The sequence below is a fragment of the Salvelinus fontinalis genome, chromosome 4 (assembly GCF_029448725.1).
Source record: "Salvelinus fontinalis isolate EN_2023a chromosome 4, ASM2944872v1, whole genome shotgun sequence".
Taxonomy (NCBI): domain Eukaryota; kingdom Metazoa; phylum Chordata; class Actinopteri; order Salmoniformes; family Salmonidae; genus Salvelinus; species Salvelinus fontinalis.
Genome location: NC_074668.1, coordinates 74,388,946 through 74,403,343, shown reverse-complemented (window position 1 = coordinate 74,403,343; position 14,398 = coordinate 74,388,946). Strand labels below are relative to the sequence as shown.

The 14,398-nt window shown below is 43.1% G+C and overlaps 1 protein-coding gene across 2 annotated transcripts in view; it reads left to right on the top strand.

Moving 5' to 3' along the window:
• LOC129854375 (leucine-rich repeat-containing G-protein coupled receptor 4-like) overlaps window positions 1–14,398 on the top strand; it is a 35,188-nt gene that overhangs the window by 17,264 nt on the left and 3,526 nt on the right. Inside the window, exons 4-17 of one of the 2 annotated variants that reach the window (XM_055921338.1) lie at window positions 619–690; window positions 2,373–2,588; window positions 3,703–3,774; window positions 4,413–4,481; window positions 5,576–5,647; window positions 12,263–12,334; window positions 12,593–12,661; window positions 12,842–12,913; window positions 13,022–13,087; window positions 13,211–13,282; window positions 13,613–13,684; window positions 13,833–13,958; window positions 14,046–14,137; window positions 14,261–14,314. In XM_055921338.1, coding sequence (XP_055777313.1) covers window positions 619–690; window positions 2,373–2,588; window positions 3,703–3,774; window positions 4,413–4,481; window positions 5,576–5,647; window positions 12,263–12,334; window positions 12,593–12,661; window positions 12,842–12,913; window positions 13,022–13,087; window positions 13,211–13,282; window positions 13,613–13,684; window positions 13,833–13,958; window positions 14,046–14,137; window positions 14,261–14,314 — 1,196 coding nt within the window. Of the gene's footprint in view, window positions 1–618; window positions 691–2,372; window positions 2,589–3,702; window positions 3,775–4,412; window positions 4,482–5,575; window positions 5,648–12,262; window positions 12,335–12,592; window positions 12,662–12,841; window positions 12,914–13,021; window positions 13,088–13,210; window positions 13,283–13,612; window positions 13,685–13,832; window positions 13,959–14,045; window positions 14,144–14,260; window positions 14,315–14,398 lie in introns of both variants that reach the window. The other variant, XM_055921337.1, reaches the window with a different exon arrangement.

Sequence of the window (14,398 nt, the reverse complement as noted above, 5' to 3'; positions counted from 1 at the left end):
AACACTTTGTGATCCTTTTGTGTTCATTTACATTTTAGTCATTTAGCAGACGCTCTTATCCAGAGCGACTTACTAGTAGTTAGTGCATACATTTTCATACTGTGTTCACACTTTAACTTGATACAGAGCTGATCTTCTCATTCTCGTACGCACCACATGACTGCTGGTTGCATCACTAGCCGGCTACCACCCGGTTACTCAACCCTGCACCTTAGAGGCTGTTGCCTTATATACATAGACATGGAATCACTGGTCACTTTAATAATGGAACACTAGTCACTTTAATAATGTTTACATACTGCTTTACTCATTTCATATGTAAATACTGTATTCTATTCTTCTGTATTTTAGTCAATGCCACTCTGACATTGCTCATCCTAATATTTATATATTTCTTAATTCTATTCTTTTACTTTTGTTTATTGTTGTGAATTGTTAGATATTACTGCACTGTTGGAGCTAGGAACACAAGCATTTCACTACACCCGCAATAACATCTGCTAAATATGTGTATGTGACCAATAAAATTTGATTTGATTTGGTTGTACAGAAATTGTAATGAGGAGGCATGTTGGTGCGACCACAGTTCAGGTTATAAAACTGTGTTTTCTCCCTCAGGATGTTGCAGAATAACCAGCTGAAGACTGTTCCAAGTACAGCTATAAAGAACCTCTACTCTCTACAGTCTCTGTGAGTCCTCCTATCTCTTCACCCATCTGGAATTACACGACTATGCACACACACACACACAAACACCCTTTAGAGACTTGAAATGGCAAAACTGCTCAAATGGACATTGTAAGCTTAATCATGACATTTACAATGGGAAGCATTCACTCTACAATCCAATTGACCTATTCACTTCCTCTAGACTGGCCTGCATCATTGCACTAACCTTTACACAGCTCACACATAACCATCTGGTTACCATGCTGTCTTTACCCCCCACCACGTTGCATTTACCAACAGTGAGACATCATCTATTTATTTATGTGATTGGTTTTTGCCTGTATGGGGTTGAAAGGGATGTGTGTGGGTTGTTATGTTTCCCAGACACTGCAGGGCTCTACAGTGCGGCCATTTTAATTATTGCTGTGCGACCTGGAATTTGAATTTAGTCACCAATGTGCTTAGAAAAATAAAGGATTCTAGATTTAATACCTCAAATATTTTTCATTGTGCTCCTAAATGTCTTTGTGTCCGCCTACTTTTTTCAACTTAGCGCACATGTGCTCCTTGTAAAAATGGTCTGCGTAGAGCCCTGCACTGGTTTCCAAATCCCCAGCTCCTCAGCGTCTCTTTCCTTTGACTTTAAGTTAGTGACTCTCTGTGACTACTGCATGTCACTCTCTGAGGGACTATGACTGAGCATTACTCCCATCTTTGTTTCCCTGTGCCTCTTTTGACTCTGACTGTGAATAGTGTAGGATGAGATCCAGCTGGAAGCCTGGTCCGGGATGTGCTGAAAATCCAGCTTTCTGCCATTTATCACCTCTCCAGATCCTTTCCCTCAGTCCCACATTTTCCCTCTCTTTTTTTCTTCTCTTTTTTTGTCTTTTCTCTCTTAGGGGTTAAGGTCTGTAGCTGAAGTAATATGTTTTGGCAGAGCCTAGCTGGGTTTGTATAATGCTTTTGAGAGTTAGATGTCAATCATAGTGCCTTTCTACTTCCAACACAGACTCGTAGGGAATGTAGAGGGAGAGAGAGATATAGAGTCATGGAGGTGGAAAGAGAGCGAGGGAAGAGGAGAGGGAAACTTAGAGGGAGTCTGTGAAGGGAAGAGCGGAATTACAAAGGGATAGAGCTTTTGTTTGCGAGGGAGAGAGTGAATGTTGTGATATCAGCATTAAGGAGCAGGTTTCATTAATGAGGAACAGAATGTGCAGCACCAGCCAAATACAAAACTAGTAGAAACCTTGATTGTAGAACAAAGCTATTTAAAACCTTTTGTTTGTAGTTCTCACCAGAACAGTCTAAATAGTTAGAAATAAATGCAGAATATTCAGAAGAAGAATAAAATTCAAATTTTTATAGTAACACCATACTTACTATACATATGTTATAATTTGGTAGGCTATCCAATGGCTCATTCAAATATTTGCAGTTGATAAGAGGGCAATGGAAAGCTGTTAAAAATGGAAGACCATAGTGTAATGTTTTTCTACTGAGGCAATAGAAGTACCTCATAAATACCATTCCTTACATGGCCCTTGATTCTCTCTCTCTCTCTCGTTATGTGCTGTATCAATATGAGATGTCCTCAATGTGAGAATGTTCATGGTGGTGAATGTATGACAGGATTCACACATTGGTGTGACATAACTAGTAAGATAAAGGTTTCTAAAATCTCTTTTCCCCCCCTCCCTCTGCAGACGTCTGGATGCCAACCACATCACGACGGTGCCTGAGGATAGCTTTGAGGGCCTGCAGCAGCTCCGCCACCTCTGGCTGGATGACAACAGCCTGACTGAGGTCCCAGTGGGCCCCATGAGACACCAGGCTAACCTGCAGGCTCTCACCCTGGCACTCAACCGCATCACCCACATCCCCGACAATGCCTTTGCCAACCTCTCCAGTCTGGTGGTGCTGTGAGTGCTGCAGATCTATCTATTCCAGACCAGGGTTCAAATACTATTTGAGTCTTTCAAATACATTTAGCGTTTGCTCTAGTCTCTCTGGAGTGCAAGAGGGGCAGGGTTTGGACTCCTTGTGATTATTCTATTGGTTCCATTGTGTCAGGCAAGCTCAGTAAACTCAAGATAGTATTTAAAGCCATGTCTGATCTTGGTGCTGTTCTGGATCTGTTCTGTGCTCCTTCCCACAGGGGAGAGTTTGGGGGGTTCAACTCATTGGTAGTATACTGTAGATTCAGATGTAGAACAGACATTAGATATTTCTGGTGGAGATTTACATCTGTTGGAAGAAGAAGAAAATGTAGAATCATGTGTAATAGAACAATCTCCACTTTTATTATGAAAGACAGTTATTTTTAAACAGTGTCAAAGGAACAAACCATCAGTTTACACTTCTCTACCATTCAAACATTGCAGATGTTCAAATCCATTCCACTCCAAGTCAAATGAAATCCTTAGTTAAATATATCAATATACTGTATGAAGCCATCACTTCAAACACAAATGCACCCATGCACACATGTGCACGCGCTCCTTGTGCACACATACACAATAAAAATGCTATTGCTGCAGGGCCCAGTTGGAGGGAAATAGGACAGCTGTGACTCTAGTGGCTGGCAAGAATAAACAGGAAGAAAATACCTTGAATCCATCAGCCTTCGACACACCAGCACTCACAATGATACCTGACTTACCAATCACTGTGGTCTCTGGTGATAGCTGCAGAGGACATTTACCTTATGAATAGTTTGAATTGGGTCTTACTATCAGGTAGGGAGTGTGGGAGATGTGAAAAGTGCTGTGTTGTTCATCCACAAAGGATGGGATGCCATTTGGCAGATTGAGCATTTTGTTTTATGTGTGTTGTATGTCACTAAGAATAGCTTTATTATATCCTGCTTAAAAACCCAGACGGACTCCTATTAAAACCTCCCTGCATGTTCAATCACATAGACTAGATATCCTATACATGTTCCTTCTGTTGTTCAATGTCCGTTTTGGCTCGTCTGCAACAGCGAAGTCTATTTTGAGCCGGGAATGGAATATAAATATATTCTTTATCTTCCAGGCATCTGCATAATAACAGAATTAAGGAGATTGGGGAGAGCTGCTTCACAGGGCTAGAGAACCTAGAGACGCTGTAAGTACATTTGAATACAAACTCATTAACAGTGTGTATGAGCCACTCGTCCCCCCACCCCCCCAGAAAAACACACACACACACACACACACCCAGAGCAGCTGGGACGTCAGTGTGTCCACTTCCTCCTGTAATTGCTCCAGGATAAATGGAGCGGAGTCCATGATGGCTATCTGCACTACCCTCCCATTGTTCGCTTCCTCCTGCGTCGCCAGCCTGAACAGTGACACAACATCTTTAGTCCGGAGAGGACAGAGACATTCTGACCTATGCTTTAACAGCAGCCATATTAGACGTACCATGGCTGTTACAATTATTTTTGCAGTGTCACACTCACTCACAACGTTGACACTGATAAAGCATAAAGAGAATTGTCTTACTTACCATAGGAGCCTACCTTATATGTGAGCAGTCTGTCATGGGAACTACAGTACACTTGGCTATTCGTGAACACTGGATATCCCTTCAAGATAATGTTTTATAGTGTATTGCCTGAAACTGGATTATCAATATTTTACTATCGTTAAGGTGACCGTATGTTTGCACAGCACTGCTAGTGGATGGTTACAGTATGATTGAGTGTGCTGTGGTGTGTGGTGTAATGATTATGAAACTCCCTGCTCCTTTTGGCTCCTCAGGGATCTTAACTTCAACAACCTGATGACCTTCCCAGAAGCAATCCAGTCACTGCCCAAACTGAAGGAGCTGTGAGTACTGTCCCATGACAAACACATGCACACACACACACAGTCACAAATGGAAGCACACACCGATACCGACACACACACACACACACACACACACACACACACACACACACACACACACACACACACACACACACACACACACACACACACACACACACACACACATACAGGGATGCACATGCGTACACAGATTCCTTAGTGAGATTTTTAAAATCTGAAACGTCAACTTTGAGTGATTAGGTTGTTTAGTCAGTAAGCGGCATGTGGCCTAGAGGTGATATCATTTTCTGGTTGCGTGCAGGCTGCAGTGTTTTTGTAGAAATGTGAGCTGTTGATGTGTCTCGGTGGAACTGTGAACCTTGGCAGGGGGAGCTGAGAGATTAATGATGGGGTCTGACTAGTGCCCCCAAGAATACACTCCTCTATCTGTTTTCCTTACCTTTGTTGCTCTCCTCTCCTGTCTGTCAGAGCTGTAGCAGAGAGAGAGGCTGTCTTAATGTTCCTGTACAATGGTTTCTTGATCCCTTGAACTTGTGATGGATATAAGGGACATGTCTACTAGATAAAAGACGCAGTCACGTTAGGTACATTACCTGGCCTTTGTTTTCACAGTGTCACTGGGACATCTTGAACAATAGATCATGACTTCACAGCGTTTCATGTGGACAGTCACAACTGTTCTCTAGATGGTGTCCTTTCATATTTCTGATGGAAAAACAATATTGAACAGATATGGAATTTACCATGTTTTATGACAGCAGTATAGATTAATTAGCAATAAAACCTTCAGTCAAATAATTGACACACATTAGATTGAAAGATGCCATCTAATGGTGAAAACTGGAATTAGCCACATTAAGTGCAGAAATCAGGAAGCTGTAGCACATATGCGTACAGAATTAGTCGTCATTTACATATTGGCAACTATAACAGTTTACTTAATTTGGACCCATCTGTTTTCCAAATCACAATTTGTATCTTCTTCTCGTTCAGCTCTTGCAACTGTATCGTTGCACATTTAATATTCCACCTTCATCCCAAAGATTGTGGTTAGAATAATTTTCACTGTGTATATTTTCATTTTCCTCCAGTGGATTTCACAGCAACGACATAGCAGCCATACCTGAGGGAGCCTTCCACAAGAACCCTTTGCTCCGCACCATGTAAGGCAATACTTCAAAGCCAGTCCTACTGTCAACAAATACTATAGAATAGAACCTTAAGCCTTCACACATTCATGTACTAGCACAGTGTTCCCCAACTCCAGTCCTCCAGTACCTCCAACTGCACACATTTTGGTTGTAGCTCCAGACAAACTCACCTGATTCAACTCATTGAGTGCTTGATGATTAGTTGACCAGTTGAATCAGGTCTGCTTGTCCGGGGCTACAAAATATGTGTACTATTGGGGGTAGTCCAAGACTGGAGTTGGGAAACACTGTACTAGCATGTACAGTTTATCATATTTACACACATAACTGACTCAGTGACTGACTGACAGCACCAAGCTTGTCATATAGTGACTGACTTGGCAGCACCAAGCTGGGAATATAGTGACTAACTGACAGCACCAAGCTGGTAATATAGTGACTGACTGACTGACTGACAGCAGCAAGCTGGTAACATAGTGACTGACTGACAGCACAAGCTGGTAATATAGTGACTGACTGACAGCACCAAGCTGGTAATATAGTGACTAACTGAAAGCAGCAAGCTAGTAATATAGTGACTGACTGACAGCAGCAAGCTGGTAATATAGTGACTGACTGACAGCACCAAGCTGGTAATATAGTGACTAACTGACAGCAGCAAGCTGGTAATATAGTGACTAACTGAAAGCAGCAAGCTGGTAATATAGTGACTGACTGACAGCACCGAGCTGGTAATATAGTGACTGACTGACAGCACCAAGCTGGTAATATAGTGACTAACTGACAGCAGCAAGCTGGTAATATAGTGACTAACTGAAAGCAGCAAGCTGGTAATATAGTGACTGACTGACAGCAGCAAGCTGGTAATATAGTGACTGACTGACAGCACCAAGCTGGTAATATAGTGACTGACTGACAGCACCAAGCTGGTAATATAGTGACTGACTGACAGCACCAAGCTGGTAATATAGTGACTAACTGACAGCAGCAAGCTGGTAATATAGTGACTGACTGACAGCACCAAGCTGGTAATATAGTGACTAACTGACAGCAGCAAGCTGGTAATATAGTGACTGACTGACAGCACCAAGCTGGTAATATAGTGACTAACTGACAGCAGCAAGCTGGTAATATAGTGACTAACTGAAAGCAGCAAGCTGGTAATATAGTGACTGACTGACAGCAGCAAGCTGGTAATATAGTGACTGACTGACAGCAGCAAGTTGGTAATATAGTGACTGACTGACTGACAGCAGCAAGCTGGTTATATAGTAACTGACTGACAGCACCAAGCTGGTAATATAGTAACTGACTGACAGCACCAAGCTGGTAATATAGTAACTGACTGACAGCACCAAGCTGGTAATATAGTGACTAACTGAAAGCACCAAGCTGGTAATATAGTGACTGACTGACAGCAGCAAGTTGGTAATATAGTGACTGACTGACTGACAGCAGCAAGCTGGTTATATAGTAACTGACTGACAGCACCAAGCTGGTAATATAGTAACTGACTGACAGCACCAAGCTGGTAATATAGTAACTGACTGACAGCACCAAGCTGGTAATATAGTGACTAACTGAAAGCACCAAGCTGGTAATATAGTGACTGACTGACAGCAGCAAGTTGGTAATATAGTGACTGACTGACAGCACCAAGCTGGTAATATAGTGACTGACTGACAGCACCGAGCTGGTAATATAGTGACTGACTGACAACACCGAGCTGGTAATATAGTGACTGACTGACAGCACCACGCTGATAATATAGTGACTGACTGACTGACAGCAGCAAGCTGGTTATATAGTGACTGACTGACAGCAGCAAGCTGGTAATATAGTAACTGACTGACAGCACCAAGCTTGTAATATAGTGACTGACTTGACAGCACCAAGCTGGGAATATAGTGACTAACTGACAGCACCAAGGTGGTAATATAGTGACTGACTGACTGACAGCAGCAAGCTGGTAACATAGTGACTGACTGACAGCACCAAGCTGGTAATATAGTGACTGACTGACAGCACCAAGCTGGTAAAATAGTGACTAACTGAAAGCAGCAAGCTGGTAATATAGTGACTAACTGAAAGCTGCAAGCTGGTAATATAGTGACTGACTGACAGCACCGAGCTGGTAATATAGTGACTGACTGACAGCACCGAGCTGGTAATATAGTGACTGACTGACAGCACCAAGCTGGTAATATAGTGACTGACTGACAGCACCAAGCTGGTAACATAGTGACTGACTGACAGCACAAGCTGGTAATATAGTGACTGACTGACAGCACCAAGCTGGTAATATAGTGACTAACTGAAAGCAGCAAGCTAGTAATATAGTGACTGACTGACAGCAGCAAGCTGGTAATATAGTGACTGACTGACAGCACCAAGCTGGTAATATAGTGACTAACTGACAGCAGCAAGCTGGTAATATAGTGACTAACTGAAAGCAGCAAGCTGGTAATATAGTGACTGACTGACAGCACCGAGCTGGTAATATAGTGACTGACTGACAGCACCAAGCTGGTAATATAGTGACTAACTGACAGCAGCAAGCTGGTAATATAGTGACTAACTGAAAGCAGCAAGCTGGTAATATAGTGACTGACTGACAGCAGCAAGCTGGTAATATAGTGACTGACTGACAGCACCAAGCTGGTAATATAGTGACTGACTGACAGCACCAAGCTGGTAATATAGTGACTGACTGACAGCACCAAGCTGGTAATATAGTGACTAACTGACAGCAGCAAGCTGGTAATATAGTGACTGACTGACAGCACCAAGCTGGTAATATAGTGACTAACTGACAGCAGCAAGCTGGTAATATAGTGACTGACTGACAGCACCAAGCTGGTAATATAGTGACTAACTGACAGCAGCAAGCTGGTAATATAGTGACTAACTGAAAGCAGCAAGCTGGTAATATAGTGACTGACTGACAGCAGCAAGCTGGTAATATAGTGACTGACTGACAGCAGCAAGTTGGTAATATAGTGACTGACTGACTGACAGCAGCAAGCTGGTTATATAGTAACTGACTGACAGCACCAAGCTGGTAATATAGTAACTGACTGACAGCACCAAGCTGGTAATATAGTAACTGACTGACAGCACCAAGCTGGTAATATAGTGACTAACTGAAAGCACCAAGCTGGTAATATAGTGACTGACTGACAGCAGCAAGTTGGTAATATAGTGACTGACTGACTGACAGCAGCAAGCTGGTTATATAGTAACTGACTGACAGCACCAAGCTGGTAATATAGTAACTGACTGACAGCACCAAGCTGGTAATATAGTAACTGACTGACAGCACCAAGCTGGTAATATAGTGACTAACTGAAAGCACCAAGCTGGTAATATAGTGACTGACTGACAGCAGCAAGTTGGTAATATAGTGACTGACTGACAGCACCAAGCTGGTAATATAGTGACTGACTGACAGCACCGAGCTGGTAATATAGTGACTGACTGACAGCACCGAGCTGGTAATATAGTGACTGACTGACAGCACCACGCTGATAATATAGTGACTGACTGACTGACGGCAGCAAGCTGGTTATATAGTGACTGACTGACAGCAGCAAGCTGGTAATATAGTAACTGACTGACAGCACCAAGCTTGTAATATAGTGACTGACTTGACAGCACCAAGCTGGGAATATAGTGACTAACTGACAGCACCAAGGTGGTAATATAGTGACTGACTGACTGACAGCAGCAAGCTGGTAACATAGTGACTGACTGACAGCACCAAGCTGGTAATATAGTGACTGACTGACAGCACCAAGCTGGTAAAATAGTGACTAACTGAAAGCAGCAAGCTGGTAATATAGTGACTAACTGAAAGCTGCAAGCTGGTAATATAGTGACTGACTGACAGCAGCAAGCTGGTAATATAGTGACTGACTGACAGCACCAAGCTGGTAATATAGTGACTAACTGAAAGCAGCAAGCTGGTAATATAGTGACTGACTGACAGCACCGAGCTGGTAATATAGTGACTGACTGACAGCACCGAGCTGGTAATATAGTGACTGACTGACAGCACCAAGCTGGTAATATAGTGACTGACTGACAGCACCAAGCTGGTAATATAGTGACTGACTGACAGCAGCAAGCTGGTAATATAGTGACTGACTGACAGCAGCAAGCTGGTAATATAGTGACTGAGGGACAGCACTGAGCTGGTAATACAGTGACTGACTGACAGCACTGAGCTGGTAATACAGTGACTGACTGACAGCACCAAGCTGGTAATATAGTGACTGACTGACAGCAGCAAGCTGGTAATATAGTGACTGACTGACAGCAGCAAGCTGGTAATATAGTGACTGACTGACAGCAGCAAGCTGGTAATATAGTGACTGACTGACAGCAGCAAGCTGGTAATATAGTGACTGACTGACAGCACCAAGCTGGTAATATAGTGACTGACTGACAGCACCAAGCTGGTAATATAGTGACTGACTGACAGCACCAAGCTGGTAATATAGTGACTAACTGAAAGCAGCAAGCTGGTAATATAGTGACTGACTGACAGCACCGAGCTGGTAATATAGTGACTGACTGACAGCACCGAGCTGGTAATATAGTGACTGACTGACAGCACCACGCAGATAATATAGTGACTGACTGACTGACTTACTGACTGACAGCAGCAAGCTGGTAATATAGTGACTGACTGACAGCAGCAAGCTGGTAATATAGTAACTGACTGACAGCACCAAGCTTGTAATATAGTGACTGATTGACTGACAGCAACACGCTGGTAATATAGTGACTGACTGACAGCACCAAGCTGGTAATATAGTAACTGACTGACAGCACCAAGCTTGTAATATAGTGACTGACTGACAGCACCAAGCTTGTAATATAGTGACTGATTGACTGACAGCACCACGCTGGTAATATAGTGACTGACTGACAGCACCAAGCTGGTAATATAGTGACTGACTGACAGCACCAAGCTGGTAATATAGTAACTGACTGACAGCACCAAGCTGGTAATATAGTGACTGACTGACAGCACCAAGCTGGTAATATAGTAACTGACTGACAGCACCAAGCTTGTAATATAGTGACTGACTTGGCAGCACCAAGCTGGGAATAGAGTGACTAACTGACAGCACCAAGCTGGTAATATAGTGACTGACTGACTGACTGACAGCAGCAAGCTGGTAACATAGTGACTGACTGACAGCACCAAGCTGGTAATATAGTGACTGACTGACAGCACCAAGCTGGTAATATAGTGACTGACTGACAGCACCAAGCTTGTAATATAGTGACTGACTGACTGACAGCACCAAGCTGGTAATATAGTGACTGACTGACAGCACCAAGCTGGTAATATAGTGAGTAACTGAAAACAGCAAGCTGGTAATATAGTGACTGACTGACAGCACCGAGCTGGTAATATAGTGACTGACTGACAGCACCAAGCTGGTAATATAGTGACTAACTGAAAGCAGCAAGCTGGTAATATAGTGACTGACTGACAGCACCGAGCTGGTAATATAGGGACTGACTGACAGCACCAAGCTGGTAATATAGTGACTAGGGACTGACTGACAGCACCAAGCTGGTAATACACTGACTGACTGACAGCAGCAAGCTGGTAATATAGTGACTGACTGACAGCAGCAAGCTGGTAATATAGTGACTGACTGACAGCACCAAGCTGGTAATATAGTGACTGACTGACTGACAGCACCAAGCTGGTAATATAGGGACTGACTGACAGCACCAAGCTGGTAATATAGTGACTGACTGACAGCACCAAGCTGGTAATATAGTGACTGACTGACTGACAGCACCAAGCTGGTAATATAGTGACTGACTAACTGACAGCAGCAAGCTGGTAATATAGTGACTGACTGACAGCACCGAGCTGGTAATATAGTGACTGACTGACAGCACCGAGCTGGTAATATAGTGACTGACTGACAGCACCAAGCTGGTAATATAGTGACTGACTGACAGCACCAAGCTGGTAATATAGTGACTAACTGAAAGCAGCAAGCTGGTAATATAGTGACTGACTGACAGCACCGAGCTGGTAATATAGGGACTGACTGACAGCACCAAGCTGGTAATATAGTGACTAGGGACTGACTGACAGCACCAAGCTGGTAATACACTGACTGACTGACAGCAGCAAGCTGGTAATATAGTGACTGACTGACAGCAGCAAGCTGGTAATATAGTGACTGACTGACAGCACCAAGCTGGTAATATAGTGACTGACTGACTGACAGCACCAAGCTGGTAATATAGGGACTGACTGACAGCACCAAGCTGGTAATATAGTGACTGACTGACAGCACCAAGCTGGTAATATAGTGACTGACTGACTGACAGCACCAAGCTGGTAATATAGTGACTGACTAACTGACAGCAGCAAGCTGGTAATATAGTGACTGACTGACAGCACCGAGCTGGTAATATAGTGACTGACTGACAGCACCGAGCTGGTAATATAGTGACTGACTGACAGCACCAAGCTGGTAAAATAGTGACTGACCATGGGCCTAGAAGATACTTGTCCAGAAGATGGTGCCATTCTCTCATAGTAAATGCGTTTACTGTCAGTGTGTCCTCTTCTCTTATCCTCCCCAGCCACCTGTATGACAACCCCCTGTCCTTTGTGGGAACGTCAGCCTTCCAGAACCTGTCTGACCTGCACTCCCTGTAAGTCTCTGTCCATATCTGTTAGACAACCAAGTCTGGTACTCTGAACATTGTATTCATAGTGTGGTAAGGATCTCTGGATTAACTGATTTACAATAAAAGTCTATTTAATCACCATGTGATACAATACACTGAATATTGCTGGTGCTTATTTCATACCATAATCTAATGTTACAAGTGGACAGTTATTCCGACTAAAGTTAGTCTCTGGTCTGTCATACATGTTTGTATTCTAACCCTGTGAGGTATGTGTTTCAGGATGCTACGTGGAGCCAGTATGATGCAGGAGTTTCCCTGTCTCATTGGGACTAACAACCTGGAGAGTCTGTGAGTACACAATACAGCAGATGCTTTACATCAACATACACAACTGACACTGACCAACAATGTTAGAATGAATGTGTTTGTGTTAGACAGATTGTGAGTGATTGGCTTTTTTTCTGCCTTGTTTGAGGTTAACTGAGACAGTTTGTCAGTGGTAATTAAATCAGAGTGTTTCTTTCTCAGCACTTTGACAGGCACAAAGATTGCCGCAATACCGGTTGAGCTCTGTGAGGATCTCAAGGTGCTGCGGACTCTGTAAGTATCCCCAACCTCACCTTTCACCCTTATCCTACCTTATTAATCTATTTCACATAAATGCTGATGACATTCCAGATTACATTATTTCATCCTTTTGCCCATCAGAGACCTGTCCTACAATGAGATTGAGGAGCTGCCTTCCTTCCAGGGCTGTCTAAAGCTGCAGGAAATGTGAGTATGGTATATATTGTTGGGAATGTGAGCAAGAGCACAAACACATTTTTAAACATTACACACTCAAGATGACCCCCACCTTCTACCTTTTTCTGAGTGTATATTCTGCCCTAATTATAGAAGCCTGCAGCACAACCACATCCAGCAAATCGACAGGGACACATTCCAGGGTCTGTCTGCCCTGCGCTTGCTGTGAGTACACACACACACACACACACACACACACACACACACACACACACACACACACACACACACACACACACACACACACACACACACACACACACACACACACACACACACACACACAGTCACACACACACACACACAAACACAGTCACACACACACTTGCAGCCTATAGTACCTTGAGGCTTAAAGGTGAAGGGCCTAAGTAGATCTCATTGGAAATTAACTCAGTTCTGCTTTCACTAGCTCATGCCAGAGGCTAATTTTAAAAAGCATGCTTAATTTTCTGCCCTTATTCTGAACACATCATTAAGTAATTTTCTTTCCCGCAGGGACCTGAGTAGAAATGAAATGAAAACCATCCACAGAGATGCTTTCCTCTATTTGACGGTGCTAACAAACCTGTGAGTAGGACACTGTACTGTGGTAAAAACTAAATCCGTTCTCATACAAGTCATGATAACAAATACATTACTGTTTAAACACATGTGTACATATGCTAGTAGTGTGTTTCAGGAATGTATGTATGCTAATATGTCCTGTTTGTTTCAGAGACCTGAGTTTAAACTCGCTGACCAGCATTCCAACAACTGGACTGAGTTCCCTGAACCAACTGAAACTCACAGGAAACCTGCAGATGAAAAATGTATTTACTGCAAAGAGCCTCCCCAAACTCAGGTCAGAATCCTAGTAATTCATCCAAATGACAACACTTTGCAACTCATCCAACACTTTGAATGATAATGGTCCTATTGTGGTCTACAGGTCAGTATCAGTTCCCTATGCTTACCAGTGCTGTGCATTTGTGGGATGTGATTCTTCAACATCTTCCACTGATGAGGAGAACATCAAGAAGGGTACAGGTAAATTATGTCAGTCATGATTGGTCATTAGACCACTCTTGACATAAACAAGTATTATTCAGAGGAGAGATAAAAAGTTTATTGAAACTGATTAGCTAAGTCATCTTTGTGTTCTAGGTGGAGAAGATGTGGAGAGGATATCGATGGTAATGCACTGCTCTCCCTCTCCAGGTAAACCACAGTCACTTTATTGTCATCTACAGCATTGAATTGTGTACATCATCACATCTCTTACTAACTGAAGGCTGACTCTGT